Consider the following 23306-nt stretch of genomic DNA (forward strand, 5'->3'; position numbering starts at 1 on the left):
ATGGTATCAGAGCCGATACTCCTGGCCTAGCTTCTGCACGTTGCTGAATTGCCACCGTTCTTTTCTGGCCTGTTGTTGCATAAGTCTTACCTGTGAAACAGACCAGCAAATCGGTAAGGAATTCAACTTTTTTTTTGGTGCCATGACAGATAATGTTGAGAACTCCTCAACAGAGGAGACACCTACCTCCAACTCGGCTGTTCTTCCTCGTGAAGACAGACTCTCTGTTCAACAATCAGAGGAAACCCTCTCTGCAAGGGTGATTCCAACGATAGCCCAGACTTCCGGCCCAGCCCAGTGGCCCTCAGCTTTTCCGCCCGCGTATGGACAGGTATGGGCACAGTACCCTTTTGGGCCATCGCCAGGACAGGTGTGGCCCCAATACCCATTTGGGCCATCGCCGTCAGTAGCAGGCCCAACAGAAGCTTCTGGCCAGACAAATACGGGGGCCGAATTTAGACCCATTCCGGGTCAAGGGCGCGGATCCATCCCGGGTCAAGGGACGAATCCCTACCCGGGATTCCAACCCGGATACGCTTCGTCGGGTCAGGGATCCGGATCTGATCCGGGCCAGGGAACGAATCCCTACCCGGGATTTCAACCCGGATACGCGCCACTGTTCTTTCCGGTTGGTGGCGGCGGCCGGCTCGAATCCGGCGACCCTCTCTACACATCACCGGAGGACGGTCCCGAACTATGCCTCATCAGCCTTCAACTCACCGGACTGGGAAACTACTCCTCGTGGGCTCGGGATCTCCGGCGAGCTCTTGTAACAAAAGACAAAGATGGCTTCGTTGATGGATCCGTGCCGTTCCTAACCGACGAACGTCTTCAACGTCACTGGCGGAAGTGCAACCAGTTGGTTCGCACCTGGATCGGCAACACCCTCGCCCGACGTCGGCGCCGGGTTGCCGCCTACGAGAGGACTCCAAGCGATCGGGACGACATCAAGGAGATGTATGGCCGGCTCGATCGAGCACGACTCTTGAGTATAACTCAAGCTTTGACCGAGTTGAAGCAAGGGAACCTCTCGATTACCGCTTGCTTCAACCGGCTTTCCTCCCTATGGAACGAACTAGAATCAGCCGAAGAGAAACTACAAGGACCCGAAGCGACACTCAAACAGTACAAAGAAATTCGAGAAAGAGAAAAGGCCACACGGTTCTTACTGATCCTCAACGAGTCGTTCTCGGCTTTTCGGTCGCAAATCCTTGCGATGGACCATCCGCCGCCGCTCGGCCGCATATATCAGTTGGCCGTACAAGAGGAACACCACCGTGTGGTCGCTGCCGAACACACTCGGGAAGGCGAGGGTATGAGCTTCACCGTCCTACCCTCCGGCGAGAAGACGACCTCCGGCGGAAACCACCTCGCGAACCCTACGGATCTAGCGAAAGAAAGAATTGTGGCTGCGGCGAGGCGAAATGGGGGAAACCCTAAAACATTTTGAACGGACGGTCTGGATCAGAAGGGAGGATCTGACGGCTGGGATCTTGGCGCTGCAATAAACGGCCGCGATCGACGATCTAACGGCTGGGATCTTGGCGCTGGAATAAACGGCCGCGATCGACACGCTGGATCGGACGGCTACCATCTGTCCGCGGCTTCAACGGAGATGGACGGTTGGGATCGTGCCACGTCAGCACCCTTTTATGAGAAAGGGAATGGGCCGAGGAATACCACTTTTGCAAGAAAGGTTAGTGGGCAAACTTCGTATTCTAAAAATAAATATTGCGACTATTGTAAACGCCCGCACCATACTGTTGAAACGTGTTGGAAGCTGCATGGAAAGCCTAATGACAAAGACAAAAAAAGAGAATCCACAGTTTCACAAGTTTTTTCACAAAGGGCCGGTGGATCACCTCATCAAACAATAACTCAAGAGCAATATCAGAATATTGTTCAGATGCTGGATCAATTTCAGATTAGTGACAAGGGTGCAGGATTTTCAGGTACTCTCCTTTCCAGTAAGAATTCCTTTTCAGTTGATGTATGGATAATCGATTCAGGTGCTAGTGACCACATAGTATGCAATAAAAATCTATTTTCTCAAATATACAAAATGCCAGAATTCCCTGTCATGGTGCGTCTTCCAAATGGGAACATCACAAATGTTACCAAAATTGGCACCGTACATCTTGGTCCAAATTTTATCCTCAGAAATGTTCTATATATTCCAGAATTTGAATTCAATCTTCTATCTGTCTCAAGAGTCTGCGAGGATAACTCTTGCCATGCAATATTCAATTCAGACAATTGTCTCTTTCAAGACCATTCGACTGGCAGAGTGATGGGCTTGGGTAGTATGGCATAGGGATTGTATTTCTAGAACAATTCCCCAGGAGATTTAGATTTATTAAATAAGCATGCTTCTTGTAATGCTATCAGTAAAAATAAAAATCTCCTTTCTCATCAACAATTGGGTCACAATGCTTCTTTTCCTAATCCAAAATGTCCAATATGTCCTTTAGCTAAACAATCTCGAGCATCTTTTCCAAAAAGTACATCCCGTACAACAAATCCTTTCTCATTACTTCATATGGACATCTGGGGACCCTATCATACCCCTCACCGTGACAGATCTTGATTCTTCCTTACAATTGTTGATGATTACACTCGTGCCAGCTGGGTGTATCTTATGCAGTCGAAAAGCCAAACTTTTGGTAATTTGTCAAAATTCCTTTCCATAATTAGGAATCAGTTTGGTAGATCTGTACAACGAATTCGTACAGATAATGGGCGTGAATTTTTCACTTCTGATTGCAACACATTATTATCTTCTCATGGTATAATCCATGAAAACTCTTGCACTTACACTCCACAACAAAATGGGGTTGTTGAGCGCAAACACCTGACATATCGTTAGAAGTAGCCCGTGCCCTAAAATACCAAGCTTCTATTCCAGAAGATTTTTGGGGAGATTGTGTGGTCACAGCAGCTTACTTGATTAATCGCATGCCAACTCGGATTCTTAATGGTAGGACCCCTTTTGAGATGCTTTACAACAAACAGCCTGATAATAGTCATCTTAAAGTGTTTGGTTGTTTATGTTATGCCACAAATGTGGGTCCTCGAGACAAAATGAGTCCTCGGGCTACTAAGTGCATTTTCATGGGATATCCTCCTCTTCAAAAAGGATATAGAGTTATGGAAGCTTCTACAGGGACTTTCTTCATTAGCAGGGATGTTGTTTTCCACGAAGATGTATTTCCATTTGAAGAAATGATTTCTTCATCACAGCCCTCTTTACAATCCGGCCCAGACAGACATTTTCTGTCCGATGAATTTTTATCTTCAGCACCAGGGTTCCTTGTTGCACCAGGACCACTCATATCATCAGGACCATCTCCGTCTGTATCAATGGACTCTACATCACCAAACTTATTTGAGGATATTTCTCAATCTCCCTCAACCACATCGCATCACCGTTATTCCCGAATTATTGGATCCTCCAGCACAAAATGTAATCGAGCAGCCTCGACGTTCTGGACGGCAAACTCGTCCACCTACATGGACCAAGGATTACATATGTTCTGCAAAGAGTTCTTCAGGTACACAACATCCTATTACCTCATATGTGTCATTTAATCAATTGTCGCCAGGACATATGTGTTGTATCAGCCGTATATCGGAAAAACAGGAACCATCCTCATTTGCTGAGGCAGCACAAGATTCTAAATGGCGACAGGCGATGGAATCCGAACTTACTGCTCTCATTGAGAACAGCACCTGGGACATTGTTCCTTTGCCTCCCAGAAGGAAACCGATTTGCTGTAAATGGGTTTATAAGATAAAATTCAAGGCAGATGGCTCTATTGAGCGCTATAAGGCTCGTTTGGTTGCCAAGGGATTCACTCAGAAAGAAGGTTTTGACTACCATGAGACCTTCTCTCCAGTAGCTAAAGAAGTCACTGTACGTTCCTTCTTGTCCGTTGCAGCCATACAGAATTGGTCTCTTCATCAAATGGATGTACATAATGCGTTTCTTCATGGAGATTTAGATGAAGAAATCTACATGAATATTCCTCAAGGATTACGCAGACAGGGGGAGTCTCGGGTATGTCGTCTTCGCAAATCCTTATATGGATTAAAACAAGCATCTAGACAATGGTATGCCAAGTTTACCACTGCACTAACCAATGCAGGTTTTGAGCATTCTAAGTATGATTATGCCTTGTTCACACGTACTACAAAAGACTCATCAATTTATTTATTGATATATGTCGATGACATACTTGTCATGGGAAATAATGATTCTGATGTTGCCAAATTCAAAAGGTATTTGCAATCCACCTTTCATATTAAAGATTTGGGACCACCAAAATATTTTCTCGGCATTGAGATTGCTCGATCCAATGAAGGAATTTGCCTTAGTCAAAGGAAGTTCATCTTGGAGATTGTTTCTGAAGCAGGTTTGTCAGGATGTAAGCCAGCAGTCATTCCAGTTGAGCAGAATGTGAAGTTGACGACACATGACTATGACATTAGTTCCCCTTCAACCATTAAGGATTCAGTGCTCAGAGATCCTTCTGAATATCAGCAACTTGTTGGAAAACCGATATATCTTACGATGACAAGACCTGACATTTCATATGCGGTACAAATACTCAATCAATTCATGCATATGCCAAAGCAATCACATATGGATGCAGCGTTGAAGGTCGTGAAGTATCTGAAGGGATGTCCAGGCCTTGGAATACTTCTGTCTCGTGACTGCAATATGAAGACGGCGGCTTTTTGTGACACAGATTATGCCACTTGCCCAATGACCAGAAGATCTATTACTGGTTTTTGCATAAAGCTGGGAAAGTCACTAATTTCTTGGAAGACAAAGAAGCAGTCAACTGTCTCACTATCATCTGCGGAATCAGAGTATCGGGCCATGGCAAAAGCTACCTACGAAATAATCTGGATACGAGCACTACTCTTGGATCTTGGAATACAGGTCACTGGACCAACTGGATTGTTTTGTGATAATGATGCTGCACTCAAATTAGCAAAGCAAACCCAGTTTTCATGAAAGAACAAAACACATAGAAGTGGATTGTCATTTCACTCGGGATAGAATCAAAGATGGAATCCTCGTGACAAAAGGAATTGGAACAACGGAGCAGCCTGCAGACATTTTCACTAAGGCACTATGTCGGAAACAACATAGGTACCTACTGAGCAAGCTTGGTATCCTTGACATCTACAGGCCACCAGCTTGAGGGGGAGTGTTGGAAACATATCTTGAAGATTCTGTTTATGTTGATTGTAATCCAGTCAATTGTGAATTAGTTTTGGTAAATAGGAAAATAGGAAAATAGAGATTCATTTATTATTTTTTCCTGTTTTATTCTTTAGTCTCTTACACTATAAGTTTACCAATGTAATGTAAATACATACAATGGAATACAAAGGAAAAGCTTTTTCCAAAATCTCCATTACACTTTCTGTCAAGTCCAGTAAAAAAAATTATGGATGGAGTGACATTAAATATGAGACCTATCGAATTCCAATAGACAAAATGAAGTGAGAAGGAATGCTAATCTGGTTGATCCGACGAGTTTTCTTTTTGAGGTGAATTTTGTGCTGAGGCAATGAGAGATTCATATTACTCGATTCAAAAATATATTGTTAAAATTTCATTTACCATCACCTATATACTTAAGACTAAGTCTACCATTGCTTGAAGGTGAACTCAAATGACCATGTCGGCTTCTGTGTCGTGTCTAGACTCAAGAATAAAAGGAAATTTCATGAATTTAAGTTGAAAATAGAGGATTTTGTTAAAAATAGCGCAAGATGAAGAAATGGATCTTTATCATTATTGTCTGTTGTTAGCACAAGTTATAATATGGGAAAATCACACAATCAGTCCTAAATTAATTATACAGATGCCACTTCGATCTTAAATTTTTCAATTTTGTCAATGTAATTCAAAAACTTTGTACAAATTTTCAATATAGTTATTCTGGTCAATATTTGTCAAAAATTGTTGACATGGTGGTGTGCCACATGCTTTAAAAATTAGTCATAAGGACTAACATTGAAATTTTGGATAAAGATCTTAAGAGCACAATTGAAAAATTTAAGATTGAATCGATATTTGTACAATAAATTTAGAATTGATTTGATAAATTTTATATTATGATGGCTAATTAAAATGAATTATTTCAACCAAGACTTTGTTATACTCATACAAAGGTTTTTCGGGCTAGTTTTGGTCATCCATCCTTATACGAAATCTGACATGAATATTTGGGCAAAATTCAATGCTCCGAAGAGGAACAAATATTGTGTAATCTAAAAACAAAAGGAAAAGAGCAACACAAAGAGGGCAGAGACCAACTATTATTCTATTATGAAACAAGACATGCCCAAAGAAGTTGGCCGCGAGGACTACCTACGTGAGTGAGTTGGGTAATCAATTCAGTTTAAATTATTAGACGGATTTTGTTAATGAGTGTTCAAGATTAGGGATGTCAAAAAATATCACCAAAATGTGAACCAAACTGAACTGACCTGAATCAAAAATCAAAAGTTTCGCTTTTTAGGTCGAGTTCTATTTGGTTCAAGTTGTGAGTAAAACGACATATTTCTAATTGTTCTTTCTTTTTTTGGTAACCAAGGACTCCTATACCTTGGAGAAGACTAGCATAGGACCCCACCACCATGGTCTCCTACTCAAGCCACAATTGCTTACCAAGCAATATACAGTCACAAAAATCTTTACAAGACATCATCATATATAGGAAATGCATGGTTAGGAGAGTTGATGGACGAAGATGTTAATCCAATTAGGTGTTATCAAATGTTTAGAATGGATAAGATTGTATTTAATAATTTAATGCATGATCTAATAACACGTTATGGTCTTGAAGGAACTAGGAATATTGTTGTTACAAAAATGCTTGGAATATTTCTTCATATTTTAGGACATGGTATAGATAATAGGTTAAGACGAGCGTTTTCAACGCTTTGGGGAAACCATAAGCAGGTATTTTAGCTTAGTATTAGATAAAGTATGTGAAATGAGAAAAGATTTGATCCAACCAGCTAATTGGCAATTTAGGGATGTTCCAGAGAAGATAAAAAATAATCGAAGATTTTATCCATATTTTAAGGTATGTTTCGATTATACAATAAGAAGAAATAACTAAAAGCAAATTTTGATTATACAATAATATTTGTGTTTTTGTTTTAGGATTGTATTGAAGTTATTGATAGCACTCATATCCCAACGGTGATACCTACAAAATATCATATTCATTTTATTGGTCGAAAATGTACACTGACTCAAAATATCTTAGTAGTGTGTAATTTTCATATGGAGTTCACTTATGTTTGAGTTGGTTGGAAGGGACAAGCCCATGATACCTGTATTTTCTATGAAGCTTCAGGGAGATGTGATGTACAATTTCCTCATCCTCCTCCAGGTTTGTTAATTAATGATTTTTGTACATTAATATGTATTAATGTGGTCTATCCTAATTAAATTTATATTATATTTGTGCAGGTAATATTAATTAGTAGATGCTAGATATCTAAATCCGATGGGTTATTTGGGACTGTATCGAGAAGTTAGATATCATTTGCCAGAATTTCAACAAGATCTTGTCCCTACAGGCTATTGAGAGGTATTTAATTGTGCTCATTCCTCGCTGCAGTCGGAAATTGAGCGAGCTTTTAGTGTATTGAAGAAGAAGTGGAAGATTCTAAATCATATATCAAGTTTTCCATTTGAAAAGCAAGTAAAAACTGTTGTAGCATCAATGACTTTGCATAACTATATACGACAAAACGGCATCAATGATAGACATTTTGCAAGAGTTAATTTGGATTCCAATTATAGATACTCAGTTGACCTTGATAATACAAATGAGGGGGCCGATACTTCAAATGATAATTTATTTTCTGACATGACACGTTTACATGATCAGATAGCAATGAGTTAAAGTAAATATTTAAGGATGCTTGTAATTTTCAATGAAAACTTATTTCTTTCTTTAATGCATATATAATCATGTTTGTTATAATGAAATAATTTTTTTCAATTGAGAAAAAGTCCTTTGCATTTTCTTAAAGGCTTTTCCCAAAAGCTTTTCTAAACGCACCATTTATTGTCTATCCTCTCTGTCACGGAAATTCACTTTCATCATCTCCCTGTTCTTGGTATTTTCTTCATTTTGAGAGCGATCCAGAGCCCAAAATCGCGTGTCCTTGAGAAGCATTAGTCGATCTTCTTTCACCAAATCCTGTCGCAATTAGCTCCATTTACACGCTTTGGTTCAAACGTTGGTCAACGCAGTGGAGGATCTACCACAAATTGGACACCACCGAGATCTGCGTGATCGCACGGGATTGGGGTTTCTAATGCCGGTCCTTTCGTGATTAGTTGGTGATTGTCGCTCTGAGAAGGATCGGCCGCAAATGGGACTGATTGCAGCCGTTGCTTTAATCGCCATCATCTTGGCCTCGATGCTGTGCGTTCTGTAAGTGCCCTCTGTTCGACTTATTTTCCAACGCTTGTTTCAAGGGTTCTTGTTTCGAAGTCTCCTTAAAGGCTTAAAGTGAAGTTCATCATTATTGGCAGCGTCCTCAGACAACTGACGAGAACGAAGAAAAGCCAGAGGAGCCCGGAGGCAGTGCTGAGCGTGGCAGATGTGCCACCAGGATATGAGTACGAGGTGTTCTTAAATTTCAGGGGACCGGACACACGTGACAACTTCACTGATTGCCTTTATTATAGATTGAGACTCGCTGGAGTCCATGTCTTCCGAGACAACGAAGAACTCCGAGTCGGTGAAGAAATCCGTGGAGAGCTTTTGAAAGCGCTCGATAAGTCTCAAATCTACATTCCTATCTTCTCTAAGGGTTACGCTACCAGTTTGTGGTGTCTCCGTGAGGTTGCGCACATGGTAGAAAGCATCTCAAAGTCAGAGGGAAAGAAAGAGATACTCCCCATCTTCTTTGACGTGGACCCTGACGACGTTAAGCTCAAAACCAAATTGTACAAGAAGGCCATATCTAAGCACAAGAAGAAGTTCGGCTCTGATGCATTGAAGCGGTGGGAGGATGCTCTTGTAAAGGTTGCACATCTAAAGGGATGGGAACTTAAAGGGAAAGGGTAAATTTCCTCAACCTTTTGGTTATCATTAATAAGCACTATAGTTGCACTCCTCATTTGGGAAACTTTGTCACCCCAGAATTCAAGAATTAAAGACATTTTTTTTATTTGAAATTTGCATTAGAGGTTATGACAGCTAGAGCCGACAGAAATGATATAGGATCCGGCAAAACAACCAAAGAAAAAGTAATTGGGATGAGAGAAGAAATGCACACTCAGCAGTGAGGATTCACTCGAGGAAAAGGAAAGAATAGGGCGAAAAAAGGATCCACTTTGATCCAATTTATGAACAAATTCAGATGATCTTGAATAAACTATACCAGAATCTGGTCCGATTACCCCGTCTGATGGGTCTAGGGAGAACTCACCAAATAAAATCTATTCAATTGTTTTTCGCCAAAAATAAAACTTGTTTACTTAGGTTTCATTTGTTTCGTAGAAAATGAATGATTAGAAAACATTTTCCCTTGATTGATTGTATCACCTGAATAACTAATCAATGAAAATATTTTCATTACCAACAATAATTTATGTCTAAATATATGCATGGAAAATAAAAAGAAATTTTGTTCATCAACTTTTGTAAGCGATACAAGCAAATCATTTTTAGGAAGATATTTCCAAATCATTTTTAGGAAGATATTTCCAAAGCATTTATTTCCCATGAAACAAACAAAGCCTTAGGAAAAAATGAAACAATTTCACCTATCATACATCTAGTGTGCCTCTTTCGATTTTGCTTGAGACACGAATTTATTTTGGTCTTATCTCAGATTCAACTCTTAGATGAACACAATCCTACGAATTTAGCTCAATAATACACGGACTTTGGAATTTATGTCATTGCATGTTTGTTAGTCGATCCAAGCATTATGAGATAAAAAAAACTACCTTACCAAGTCTTGTGAATCTTACTTTGTCCATTCAGTCAAGATTATCTCCTTCACATGCATCGGCTCGTGCATTATCATACTCATCTCAAATACATCAAATTAATTGACAGTCCATGAAATATCAATGCATGCATTAACTGATTATAACTTGATTTCTGTCATAGTAACTGCAATGGTTGAGTTATTTAAGCATATGGTTCCCAGACATCTAGAAATCATCATATCTGGAAGAAATTTGTACCCTTTTCTTTCATGTCATTGACTAAAACAAAAATTTCCTGCTTTGTTGCAGCCATGGAGAATTAATTGAATTGGTTGTCAGAGAGGTATTGCGTAAGCTTAATGCCGGAAACGTGGATCTACCTGAATATTTGGTTGAAGATCATAGTCAGATAAAATACATACTAGAAAAGTTGGAAGTTGACTCTGATGATGTACGTTACCTTGGAATTCATGGAATAGGTGGCATTGGTAAAACAGTACTTGCAAAGGTTGTGTTCAACAAAGTATCTTCTCACTTTGACGGTGTTTGTTTCCTCAACAACATTCGAGAATCGTTGCAGCATGGTCCTAAATCATTGCAGCATGGTCTTATAAAGTTGCATAAAGAGTTATTAGCAAGTTTAGGGGGTCTTGGGATTGTTGATCACATCAAAGACATTGGAGATGGGATGCATAGGATCAAGAGAGTATGTCAAACTAAAAAAGTCCTCATTGTTCTAGATGATCTAGACAAGCAAGAACAATTAAAAAAGCTGGCTGGAAAATCGGATTGGTTTGGTTCTGGCAGTAGGATCATCTTCACTACTAGAAATTTAGAGATCTTGAAGACTCAAGTGGAATCATCCAATGAAGAGGTCCTAAATCAACCTAAAGGAATTTTGGCTCATGAAGTTCATGCGATGGAATTTGGTCGAGCACTTGAGTTGTTTTGTAAGCATGCATTCAAAAGAGACTCTCCCCTAGAAGGATATGATCATCTTGCAAAGGAGATTGTTTGTAAAGTGGGTATGCTTCCTTTGGCTATTGAGGTCATAAGTTCACATCTTTACTACCAAGGCTCTGCCCTAGAGCAACATTGTGATAATCAAAAGCTATGGGAAGATACGTTGAAGCAATTAGATGATGGTCCTTTTAAGGATGTCCGAGACTCATTAATGATAAGTTATGAAGGACTGGAGATTAAGCAAAAAGAAGTATTTCTGGATATTGCTTGCTTTTTCACCTATGAGAACCAAACATATCCAATTATCATGTGGAATGATTGCAATTACCATCCCCACAGTGCAATTAACGCCCTCCACCTACGGTCCTTGATAAAAATTGTTGATAATGGGTTTTTGATGCATGACCAAGTTCGAGATCTGGGAAGGCAAATCATCCTTGAAGAATATCCTCGCAAATATCATAGGGTGTGGATTCATGAGGATGCTGTAAATCTACTGAAGAAAAAAGAGGTAAAATGGAAGAGTATGTCACATAAATTTCTTTTTTTGAAGGAGAAATTTGTTGAATATGTTCCTTTTGCTTTATAAATAGTTTAGTTCAACTGTCCATTTGTCTTGTGAGTGAGATAGCTCTCTCTCAAACGTTTGGGTCAAAAGGTCTCATAAATTGGTGGAGAGAGATAAGACAGATTGCCTAGTAGTTAACTTCGTTTTCTAGATTCTGTAGAATAGAAAATAGCATAAAGAAAATTCTAAAACAACAACACGCCGTTTCAATTGGAAGCTGAAAATTTTTATTAATGGTGGTGATTGAAAATATGTAAGTCGACTTGTCCGAAAAGGAGGGCGCCATGGTATGTTTCCTGTTGTGGAAATTGTTTACCAGTGTCCATATGCTTCCTTTCTATATAGCTCTGTAAGAGTGTTAAATGCTCTGCACTCAAATTAATGTTGAGTCTCCATCGGCAGAGAAATGAAGATGTAAAAGCACTAAGCCTGACCTCCGATGGCTGCCGATTCAACCTTGTACCTGAAAAATCAGCTTTCGATGGCTGCAACCACAACATTGTACCCAAAGAATTAGCTGCTCTGCCAAATTTAAGGTTCCTTCAAGCTAGAGGCATTGATTTTTTGGGCAACTTCAAGAATATTGTTTCAAAGTTATATTGGCTTTCCTGGGAGGTGACGCATAATAAATTTTATGCGGAAAATCTTTATTTTGCTAGTTTGGTCGTGCTTGACCTTTCATATAGCAATATCAAAGATGACTGGGGTGGATGGAGTCAATTCCAGGTACGCATTTCTCCATGCATCATATCGAGAGACCAAGAAGAGCATTGCATGGGTAGAGAATCCACGTCTTCTTTCTTTGTATCTTCACCATTCATTCAGGCAATGAATATATTACTAGGAACAGAAAATATTTCGCTAGAGTAACATCTAGCATTGATAACAACCAACTAGATGCATTAGAAAAAGAAGAGGAAGCTATAGAATCACATTATTTTGATTAAATCATGTCTTACCATGTGACTTCCAAGTCATCTAGACTAAGCAAACCCATTTTTCGAAAAAAAAATTCTCCGATTATCCCATTTCTAACTTTTGCTTCTTCAACTTTATCTTCTTCAACAAACTTGTCGGCAATTGCTCCCGTGATCTGTATCAATCTTTTACCATTTTCTTCTTCATCAAATTGTGCCATGTGCTGTTACCGCAAGATTTTACTGAACTATAAAAATGAGGGTAATTAGGTTGACTTTCCATCCATATATGTATCCCAAGGATGATTGATGTGTTTCATTCATTTTTATTCAATTTCTTTTCCAGCAGATGTCAAAGAAACTAAAAGTTTTGGATTTAACGGGTTGCGTATTTTTGACGAGGACGCCTGACTTCTCCAACTTCTTGTCTTTGGAGATCTTAAGACTTGATTGGTGTATCAGGTTGATCACAATTGACTGCTCCATCGGTGAGCTTAAACACCTGAAAACTTTGAACATAAAGGGGTGTAGATCCCTCCGGAAGTTGCCCCCAGAAGTTGGTTCTCTACCTTCTTTGCAGATTGTCGGATACGCTACCAGTTTCGAATGGCAGCGTTCATGTTTGAAAAAGATGAAGGTAATGCTGTGGCGACGTCCTATGAAGACGCGGCTGGAACGTCAGACGACGAAAGGGAGAGACGTGCTCTATGAACTCGTGGTCTTGTGGCTCGAATCCAAGGCACGTGACAGCGCTCATGTTTGAAAAACATGAAGATAACTGAGTGGGTACGTCCGATGAAGATGCGGCCGGGACGTCAGGAAAGGCTATTGACAAACATGCTCTATGATTGGCAGGTCTCAGTGTTCAATTTAGTCGAATTTGCCAGGGGACCATTGGTAAGAAGGAATATAATGGCACCCAAAAAAATATAATAAAGTGTACCCTTGAAGTCAGTTGGACTTCCAGAGTCTACTTGGAAGGTAAGGGAGCCAAATCCCATCCATCTCCCAGGCCATCGGCGTTCTTTATGGGAATCATCAAGTATATATTTGATCGTATAATGTGACATTATCTGACGCAAATTTTGATTACACTGTAAGTTACTTTGTATAGAATGTTTCTCTTTCGGGACTAAATTTTAGAAGATGGTGAAATACAATAACAGGAATATTTCGCTAATCACTGTGCAAATTATGATCCAATGTAGGACCCCAAAAACAACGAAAGTCACGTTCCCCCTTTTTTTCAGATTAAATGAATTGTACTTCGTGCAATAGTAGCTACAATATAATTTATTCCCCAAAATTCATTTGCACCGCATTTTAATCATCAGTTGATGTTTTGTCTGGTTCTTGTTTGAACTATTTTTTAGATGGATTATCCATGTTGTCAAGGATATGATTCAACCAGTGGAAGAGAGCACTTACGTAAGCGTATAGGGAAAAATAAATAATAACTGTGCCTAGAGAAAGAAGTAAATTAGTTTAAGAGAAATGATAGAGATAATTAGGATATTTTCCTTGATTTTTCACATCATTTGTGATTGTGCATATATCTAGGAGATATAATCATCCTTTAAATGTATACAACATTGACGGATCATAATTGATTATCTTGTTACCTGAAATAGTCATGTAATAAAGCTTATAAATAAACTCATGTATCTTTATTTTGGTTTACTAAAACACATAGAAACATACAAAAATTACACAATTTTCGTTTTGCATATTTCTTATCTAGATAAAGACAGTTTTTATGCTAATCAATAGTTATCTTGACTATTTTAAATGATATGTTTGTAGATTTTGTTAGATCATGTCGCTGTGATATATCTTAAAAAGAACATCATATATACATATATATAAACTTTTGGATAAAAATTCAAATTTGAAATTTTTATTTAGATTTTCTTCATGTGTAGTCAAGATTATGGACCGAAGTTGCACGCAAGAGAACCACCAACATCGGGACCGTGCACCAGTGGATCTAAATTAGTTGTACGTACCTACGCGATTTATGTGGCCCATTCAACTTTAATTATTTGATGGATTTTGTTAACAAATATCGTGGCTTAAAGCTATCAACAAGGACTGTCAAAATCTAAACCAAACTGAATTGACATGAAGCGAGAATTTAAGTTTCATTTTTCGGGTCAGGTTTTCATTTGGTTCGGGTAATAAATAAAATGACAGGCTTCTATATGTTCAATTCTATTTTAGGTCATAAATCTGAACCGATCGGAACACAATGCCAATGCCATCCATCTCACCTAAAGTAATTGCTTGTTTTGAGTTGACCCCAACAATTATATTGGCCATCAGCTCCTCACCATCGTTAACACCATCCATCACACTTCCCTTGATCGGCTTGTCCCTCCACACACGTACTCGTCCCTCTCCATCACACCCTCTCTATAGATGTCAATTCCCGCAGCCGTCATCGTTAATTTGGGCAAGAGCGGCCTTCATTGGTGGTGGCCGTTGTCCAGACCGAGGGCCTCGATCGGTTTGCACAATCGCTAACCAAATTGGCTCATGTCTGTCTAGATATAGCTAGGTTGAATAGTCCAATCTCAATTTAGGGTGAAGGTAGATGGCAGACCCATGAGCCAGCCTACTCAATTAAGATAAATAGATAATCGAATCAATTAAACACACTAATCTCATCAATACTTTGTATAGTATAAAGTACTCTTAAACTGACCAAACCGCCAAACTGTTTGGTTTGGTCTAACTATTCAAACCATGTTTTTGCATACCACTAGTTATCATAGACTTGTTTTTTCGATTTGGTTGTAATCCAACGGGCCGATTTGTAGGCCCTGTCCTTTTTATACATGTCTCCCTTCTCCAATTTATAGTCCAAAAAACGAGCCCAAAATGACCTTCATTTAGTGGATTCGGGCCTATTTCCCCTCGCCCATGAAATAGACCATCCTATCCATCCAAACCATGGAAGGGGCTCAATTTGTTTTTCTCTAATTTGATTACCTAATTATGTTCCCTACTTCAAAGTCTTTTCTAGTGCTTTCAACGCAATTCTAATTTAATGTCTATTGTTACTCAACAATTTATTCTTGAATCACATCAATACGGAGAGAACAATAAATAAACCTATTATAATAAACCAAGCCAATCATATATAATGAAATAGTATGACAATTATTAGGGCTCCACTTTTGAGAATATGGACCGTACACTAAAAATCTCTAATTTACATCTAGCTCTGTCTAATAGAACGAGTCTATGTTATGTCTTTTCATGACAATGGACATGATTTTGCACAGAATTTTCCCAATGTTGAGAGAGAGAGAGAGAGAGAGAGAGAGAGAGAGAGAGAGAGAGAGAGAAAAGAGCATGGGTCCAACCCAATCTTTGTCACGGCATGGCCTAGGGAGGAAAGGAAAGGATGGGCGGCTCGGACCATGTGGATGTCCTCACATGCACATGGACATCCATGTGAAAAAGGACGGGAGGAGAGACATTGCCTCATGGAACTGCTCTACCTTTTTTTCTAAATTCATCCCGGATTCATCCCTCATCCCCGTACGTGCCATGTTCCCAGTCCCTACCATTGAAAAAACATCACTTTCCCTCCTCAACTAAATCTCGAAAAAGAGAAGAGAAAAAAAAAATTGATAAAAAGGAAAGGATCATGCTGCAAAATGGGTTGAAAGAATTTTGGCTTCTTCTGGGTATTAGGCCACCAACCTTTTCTGCTTCCCTCCCAAACCCAACTTTAAAAAACCCATTTTCCTTATTGCCCCACTCTTTGGCTTCTTGCGTGACTCGCTAGATCCGAGGCATCTAAACCTAATGATGAAACCCCAATTGATAGGACAAGTGAAAAACATAGAACATTTTATTGATGCTCTCTGATTAAAGTTGATTAGCAGGGGGTCGCATGATTGTCCCTCACCCCCAACACCTCCACATGAAATTCTCTAGGCCATGATTGGCTTTGACTGCTTTTTTCTCTTTCCCCCTTTCTTCAGCCTTTCCTTTTTCTGTCGGAAGATCTACTCCTTCTGACTCCAAGTTAAAAAATCTACCCTTTTTTTCACCCCTCTGCTTTGCAATTTGCTAATTGCTAGGATGGGTGCCTTTGCCATATGTGCAATTTTGTGCCACCACTTTGTATACTGCCCGTTTATCTTCTAGAAAGATTTACAGCAGAGTTGATCTGCCACTCATAAGATCCGTTTTTTTACATGCCTGTGTAGTTTCTCCTCGGGAAGTGCCACTCTCACAAGTTGCAATGCTTTGGGAGTGTTAAAAGGATTTCAGACTTTCATCAAAATGGACATACTTTCACTCTGGACATGTATGCGATGCACACTTCTTGTCAAGGGTTGCTCACTTGGGGGCATGTTCACTGAGATAAGGGAAGGTTGGTGGTTGGTCGCTTGAACCTTGCAGCCCCCAGCCACCCCCCCCCCCCAATGGAAATTCAAAATACCAATGATGGTAACTCACTAAAATGCAATGATTTTACCTAACCCGCTTTCACAGAAATTTACCTTCATTCTCTCCGCGTTCTTGGTATTTTCTTCTTATTGAGAGCGATTGCAGAGCCAAAATCCTGTCCGTGAGAAGCACTAGTGGATCTTCCTTCACTAAATCCCATCACAATTAGCTCCTCTTACACGCTTTGGTTCAAATGTTGGTGAACGCAGCAGAGGATCTGCCGCAAATTGGACACCACTGAGATCTGCGTGATCGCACGAGTTTGGGGTTTCAAATGCTGGTCCTGTCGGGATTTGTTGGCGATTGCAACTCTGAGCAGGATCGGCCGCAAATGGGACTGATTGCAGCCGTTGTTTCAATCACCATCATCTTGGCCTCGATGCTGTGCGTTCTGTAAGTGCTCTTCTCTGTTCGGCTTATTTTCCAACGCTTGTTTCATAGGTTCCTGCCTAGAAGTCTCCTTGAAGGCTTAAACTCAGATTCATGATAATTGGCAGGGTCCTGAGACAACTGACGAGAATGAAGAAAAGCCAGAGGAGCCCGGAGGCAATGCTGAGCGTGGAAGATGTGCCGCCAGGATATAAGTACGATGTGTTCTTGAGTTTCAAGGGATCAGACACACGCAACAACTTCACCGATTGCCTTTACCACAGATTGAGACTCGCTGGGGTCCATGTCTTCCTAGACAACGAAGAACTCAAAGTCGGCAAAAAAAATTGGTGGTGAGCTTTTGAAAGCGCTCAACAAGTCTCGGATCTACATACCTATCTTCTCCCAAAACTATGCTACCAGTTCATGGTGTCTCCGTGTGGTTGCACACATGAACAAATGCACCTCAAAATCAGATGGGAAGAAAGAGAACTCCCCATCTTTTTTTATTCAACTTTGATGCATTGAGGTGGAGGGAGGATGCTCTTGTAAAGGTTGCACATCTAGAGGGATGGGAACTTAAAGGACAACAGTAATTTTCCTCAACCTTTTGATTATCATTCATAAGCACGATAGTTACACTACTCAATTGGAGAAATTTGTCATTCCAAAATTCAAGAATTGAAGACATTTTTTGCATTAGAAGTTATGACAGCCAGAGCCGACAAAAATGATATCAGATCCGGCTACCAACGAAAGGCTTAGACTGATTGGGTAAATTTTCCAAATTATAAGTGCGCCACATAATCTTTTGTCCATAAACAGTTGACAACAGGCCATACTGATAAGTTTCATTTCTTCATCTTGTGCTATTTTAACAAAATCCTATATCTTCAACTTAAATTCATGAAATTCCTTTTCTTCATGATTCTAGGCACGATTCTAAATTTCTTTGTTCTTACCGAACTGCTTGCAGAATCAAATCCTGTTCCACAAGATCCTATATCAGCTATACGTCCACCTTGCATTTATGCCGGAGACGTCGCTACTGCTATGGGCTTTGGCTTATGTAGATGAAAAATGATGAATGGGATTAAGGCCCTCCGTCTTTGAGGCTAAGCCTTCTAAATTGGTCACGGCAGGAAACCCACGTAGAAGTCAACTATTGCATTCACCTTCGAACAATGGAAGACTGAGCTTAAGCGTGGGAGATGGTAAACGAAACTTATATATTAATCGAATATTCTAAATCTCTCACTATCTAAGAATGAAATTGACCTCTAATCGAAAACTGTCGCCTCTTTAAGACCAGAGTGATCCGATCCCACTTTGAATCTTCTCTTGAATATTTTCTCCACTTCAAGTGACGCTTCGGTTCCCGTGGAGAAGTTCATGAGGGTTTCCACTATGGGTTGCACCTCCGCCTGAGCTGCTGAAGACGCCTTGATCGACCGCGCGAAACCGTCAGATCAGCCTCCCAGAGCTGTCGCGGCGAACACTCGACACCGCACCTTCGTTCGTTCCAGCCAGGTAAGCTCCATCAATGTTAATTTTCAATTCCCCCCGGCTCTGGTGGCCGCCATTGATGGAGGCGGAAGCCTGCTGCAATTTTGGTTTCCTTCTTCCCAGGGAGCCACCGATCGAGATGCTTCATCGACTACCTGTGCTGGGTCGGTTTTTGCGCTCGAAGGACAGAGTGGTTTCGAGCTTTCCAAATTTGCCGAAGAACAAACCGGTAAAAGGTCAAAGGTGACTGAGGTATGATGATTTCCGCTACCCAAATTTCGAATCGCGAAGAACCCCGGGCGGAGATATTGATGTTCAGAGTTGTATCTTTCCAGATTTTCCTCGTCCACGGACAAAGAAGGAGAGCGTGTTCTACCGTTTCGGAGCTTCGATTACAGAGACTACAAAAGGGATGAGGTAAGATTTGCCTTCTGAAAAGGTTATCCTTGGGAGTGAGGTCATTTTGGTAAGCGTTCCCTATAATTTTTTTTCTTTTGGGGTAGGTGTGGGGTTGCCATATTTTCTTCCAGTGATTTGGGGGTCTGAACGTTTTTGCGAAACAATATAGCGAACACTTCTTAACATTCGAATACCATTGTCAATACCAGCTGGGTGATATTTCGGTGGTTGTGCTCCGCGATGATAGCAAGCTTAAGAAATTTTCGTCGAAAATTCTGTAATGTTATCACAAAAATAAATTTGAGTTGTGCTTTCCAACCCCGATGCTCCAACCAGCAGCAGGGTGGTCTGTAAAACTTTTTCACTTAAGTGGTTTGCATACTTTACTGTCTAACCTCTCTCTCACGGAAATTCACCTTCATCCTCTCTGCAATCTTGGTATTTTCTTCATATTGCGACCACTCGCAAAGCCAAATTGCCTTTCCTTGAGAAGCATTAGTCAATCTTCTTTCAATAAATTCTGTCACAATTAGCTCTTTTTACATGCTTTGGTTCAGACGTTGGTGAGCGCAGTAGAGGATCTGCTGCAAATTGGACACCGCCGAGATCTAAATAATCGCATGGCATTGGGGTTTCAAATGCTGGTCCTATCGGGATTTGTTGGTGATAACAGCTCTGAGAAGGATTGGCTGCAGGTGGGACTGATTGCAGCCGTTGCTTTAATCACCATCATCTTGGCCCTGATGTTGTGGAGACTGTAAGTGCTCTGTGTTCGACTTATTTTCTAACGCCTGTTTGATGGATTCCTGTTTTGAAGTCTCCTTAAAGGCTTAAACTCAGGTTCACGATATGGCAGGGCCTTGAGACAACCGACAAGAGCGAAAAAAGGCTGGAGGAGCCCAGAGGCAATCCGGAGCGTGGAAAATGTGCCGCCAGGATATGAGTATGATGTGTTTTTGAGTTTTAGGGGACCAGACACACACAGCAACTTCACTGATTGCCTTTACCATAGCTTGCGAAACAATGGCATCCATGTCTTCCTAGACAATGAAGCACTCCGAGTTGGCAAAGAAATTGATGGAGAGCTTCTGAAAGCGCTTGACAAGTCGCGAATCTACATACCAATTTTCTCCAAGAACTACGCTGCCAGTTCGTGGTGTCTTCGTGAGGTTGCACACATGGTAGAATGCACCGCAAAGTCAGATGGGAAGAAAGAGATACTCCCCATCTTCTTTGATGTGGACCCGGATGACGTTAAGCTCAAAACCAAATTGTACAAAGAAGCTGTACCCAAGCACAAGAAGAAGTTCGGCTCTGATGCGTTGAAGCAGTGGGAGGATGCTCTTGTAAAGGTTGCACATCTAAAGGGGTGGGAACTTGAAGGAAAAGGGTAAATTCCCTAACCTTTTATTTATCATTAATAAGCACAATAGTTACACTTCTCATTTGATCCAATATATGGACAAATTCAGATGACTATTACTTGAATGAAATGTTCCTGACTCCTGCCCAATTTCCCTTCCAATAGGTCTAGGGAGAACTTAACAATAAAATCTGTTAAGTTTTTTTGCCCAAAAAAAAAAAAAGAAAAACTTGTTTACTTAGAAAACAATGAAACAGTTTCACCTATCATGATTCTGTTGTGCTTCTTTCTATTTTGCTTGAGACCCCGAATTTATTTTTGGTTTTATCTCAGATTCAACTCTTATATGAACACAATCCTATAAATTTAGCTCCATAATACACACACTTTGGAATTTGTCACTGCATGTTAGTGAGTCGATCTAGGCATTATCAAAAAAAAATATTACCTTACCAAGTTTTGTGAAACTTACTCGTCCATTCCATCAAGAGTATCTCCTTCACATGGATAGGTCCCTGCATTATCTTAAGCATCTCCAATACATCAAATTAAGACACATTCCATGAAACTCAATGCATGTATTAACTAATTATAATGCTTAATTTCTGTCATAGTAACTGAAATAGTTGACTTATTTTTACCAGACTGTCCCAAAAAATCCAGAGATCATCATATTTTGGAAGAAATTTATACCCTTTTCCTTCATGTCAGTGACGAAAACAAAAATTTTCTGCTTTGATGCAGCTATGGAGAACTAAGTGAATTGGTTGTTGGAGAGGTATTGTGTAAGCTTCATGCCAGAAATGTGGATGTGCCTGAATATTTAGTTGAAGATCATCGTCAGATAGAAGACATACTGGAAAAATTGGAAGTTGATTCTGATGGTGTACATTTCCTTGGTATTTATGGAACAGGTGGCATTGGTAAAACAGTACTTGCAAAGGTTGTGTTCAACAAAATATCTTCTCACTTTGAAGGTGTTTGTTTCCTCAACAATGTCCGAGAATCATCGCAACATGGTATTATAAGCGTGCAAAAAAAGTTGCTAGCAAGTTTTGTGGGTCCTGAGAATGCTGATCATATCAAAGACATTGGAGATGGGATGAATCAGATCAAGAGAGTATGCCATACTAAAAAATTCCTCATTGTTCTAGATGATCTAGACAAGCAAGAGCAACTCAAAAAACTAGCCGGAAAATTAGATTGGTTTGGTTCAGGCAGTAGGATCATCTTCACCACTAGAAACTTAGAGGTCCTAATGACTCAAGTGGAATCATCCAGTGAAGAGGTCCTAAATCAACCCAAAGGAATTTTTTCCTATGAAGTTCATGAAATGGAATTTGGTCGAGCACTTCAGTTGTTTTGTAAGTATGCATTCAGGAGAGACTCTCCCCTAGAAGGATATGATCATCTTGTAGAGAAAATTGTTCGCAGAGTGGGTATGCTTCCTTTGGCAGTTGAGGTCATAGGTTCATTTCTTTATTGCCATGGCTCTGCCCTGGAGCAACATTTTGATAAAAGAGAGCTATGGGAAGATGTGTTGAAGCAGTTAGATGACAGTCCTTTTAAGGATGTCTGAGATGCATTAATGATTAGTTATGAAGGACTAGAGAATAAGCAAAAAGAAGTATTTCTGGATATTGCTTGCTTTTTCACCAATGAGGACCAAACATATCCAATTATCATGTGGGATGACTGTAATTACCATCCTCACAGTGCAATTACCGTCCTCCACCTACATTCCTTGATAAAAATTGGACATGATAATAAGTTTTGGATGCATGACCAAGTTCGAGATCTAGGAAGGCACATCATTCTTGAAGAATATTCTTGCAAAATTAGTAGGGTGTGGATTTATAAGGATGCTGTAAAACTTCTGAAGAGAAAAGAGGTAAAATGGAAGAGTGTGCCGCATAATTTCCTTTTAGAAGGAGAAATTTGTTGAATATGTTATATTTACTTAATAGTTAGTTTTGTCCAACTGCCCATTTGTCTTGTGAGAGACAGCTTTCTCTCAAACGTTCAGGTCAGGAGGTCTTGTAAATTGGTGGAGAGAGACTAGACAGATTGCCTAGTAGTTAGTTTCATCTTCTAGATTCTGTAGAATAGAAAATAATATAGAGAAAATTCTGAAATGACAACACGCCATTTCAATTGGAAGTTGAAAATTTTCTTTAATGGCAGTGATAGAAAATATGGATGTCTACTTGTCCAGAAAAGGAGTACACCATGGTATGTTTCCTGTTGTAGAAATTGTTTATCAGTGTCCATATGCTTCCTTTCTACATAGCTCTATAAGAATGTTAAGTGTTCTGCACTCATTTATACTTCAATCTCTGTTGGCAGAAAAATGTAGATGTAAAAGCACTCAGCCTGACTTCTGATGGTTGGACCCGCAACATGGTACTTGAAGAATTAGCTGCTTTGCCAAATCTGACTTTCCTTCGAGTTAAAGGCATTGATTCTTTTGGCAACTTCAAGAATGTTGTTTCGAAGCTATGTTGGCTTTCTTGGGAAGTGACACGTAATGAATTTTATGCGGAGAATTTTCATTTTGCTGGCTTAGTCGTGCTAGACCTTTCAAGGAGCAATATTGAAGATGACTGGGGTGGATGGAACCAATTACAGGTACGCCTTTCTCTATTCATCATACTAAGAAACCAAGAAGAGCATTGTATGGGTAGAGAACCCGTGTCTTCTTTCTTTCTATCATTACCAATCGTTCATGCACTGTAAATATTACTAGGAACAGAAATTATTTCGCTG

At 40.0% G+C, this 23306-nt stretch overlaps 4 protein-coding genes and 1 long non-coding RNA gene across 8 annotated transcripts in view; all 5 read left to right on the top strand.

Annotated features, from left to right (window-relative positions):
- The first annotated feature begins 3691 nt into the window (after window positions 1–3691).
- On the top strand, window positions 3692–5020 carry LOC120291940 (uncharacterized mitochondrial protein AtMg00810-like). The gene has a single exon (XM_039309756.1). It carries the CDS (start codon window positions 3692–3694, stop codon window positions 5018–5020), a length of 1329 nt encoding a protein of 442 aa, XP_039165690.1.
- Window positions 5021–8415: 3395 nt separating this feature from the next.
- Window positions 8416–13147, top strand: LOC104439847 (disease resistance protein RPV1-like). Its single transcript, XM_039309757.1, has 6 exons — window positions 8416–8477; window positions 8579–9112; window positions 10298–11462; window positions 11922–12245; window positions 12783–12924; window positions 13017–13147. The coding sequence occupies exons 1-6, from the start codon at window positions 8416–8418 to the stop codon at window positions 13145–13147; spliced, it is 2358 nt and encodes a 785-aa protein (XP_039165691.1).
- Window positions 13148–17017: 3870 nt separating this feature from the next.
- Window positions 17018–18529, top strand: LOC104437622. Of its 3 annotated transcripts, none has more exons than XR_005549558.1 (3): window positions 17018–17296; window positions 17401–18046; window positions 18249–18529. XR_005549558.1 is itself a non-coding variant. In XM_039308956.1 (3 exons), coding segments are annotated over exons 1-3 (345 nt in total). In that variant the 5' UTR covers window positions 17026–17177; the 3' UTR covers window positions 18250–18529. The 3 variants fall into 3 exon arrangements, 1 of the variants encoding a protein (XP_039164890.1); XR_005549559.1 differs by having other exon boundaries at window positions 17020–17296; window positions 17401–17864; XM_039308956.1 differs by having other exon boundaries at window positions 17026–17296; window positions 17401–17625.
- Window positions 18530–18580: 51 nt separating this feature from the next.
- Window positions 18581–19190, top strand: LOC120291501. The gene is made up of 3 exons (XR_005549560.1): window positions 18581–18802; window positions 18902–19030; window positions 19114–19190. It is a non-coding gene; the product is annotated as an uncharacterized LOC120291501 (long non-coding RNA).
- A 572-nt stretch (window positions 19191–19762) lies between these two features.
- LOC104437624 (disease resistance protein RPV1-like) overlaps window positions 19763–23306 on the top strand; it is an 81590-nt gene continuing 78046 nt past the window's right edge. Inside the window, exons 1-3 of one of the 2 annotated variants that reach the window (XM_039308952.1) lie at window positions 19763–19934; window positions 20034–20567; window positions 21285–22447. In XM_039308952.1, the coding sequence (XP_039164886.1) occupies window positions 19798–19934; window positions 20034–20567; window positions 21285–22119 (1506 nt within the window). In that variant the 5' untranslated portion in view covers window positions 19763–19797 and the 3' untranslated portion in view covers window positions 22120–22447. Of the gene's footprint in view, window positions 19935–20033; window positions 20568–21284; window positions 22448–23306 lie in introns of those variants that run through there. The other variant, XM_039308953.1, reaches the window with a different exon arrangement.

Source organism: Eucalyptus grandis, chromosome 3, assembly GCF_016545825.1.
Source record: "Eucalyptus grandis isolate ANBG69807.140 chromosome 3, ASM1654582v1, whole genome shotgun sequence".
In the NCBI taxonomy this organism is placed as follows: domain Eukaryota; kingdom Viridiplantae; phylum Streptophyta; class Magnoliopsida; order Myrtales; family Myrtaceae; genus Eucalyptus; species Eucalyptus grandis.

What these genes read in the sequence shown, in the direction of transcription:
- LOC120291940 (XM_039309756.1), top strand. Translation starts at nt 3,692, where the DNA reads ATGGAATCCGAACTTACTGCTCTCATTGAGAACAGCACCTGGGACATT.
- LOC104439847 (XM_039309757.1), top strand. Translation starts at nt 8,416, where the DNA reads ATGGGACTGATTGCAGCCGTTGCTTTAATCGCCATCATCTTGGCCTCG. An exon ending in GCCTCGATGCTGTGCGTTCT is followed by an intron (nt 8,478 to 8,578) that starts GTAAGTGCCCTC and finishes CATTATTGGCAG; the next exon opens with CGTCCTCAGACAACTGACGA. An exon ending in GTGGATGGAGTCAATTCCAG is followed by an intron (nt 12,246 to 12,782) that starts GTACGCATTTCT and finishes TTTCTTTTCCAG; the next exon opens with CAGATGTCAAAGAAACTAAA.
- LOC104437622 (XM_039308956.1), top strand. Translation starts at nt 17,178, where the DNA reads ATGCTGGTCCTGTCGGGATTTGTTGGCGATTGCAACTCTGAGCAGGAT. An exon ending in GCCTCGATGCTGTGCGTTCT is followed by an intron (nt 17,297 to 17,400) that starts GTAAGTGCTCTT and finishes GATAATTGGCAG; the next exon opens with GGTCCTGAGACAACTGACGA.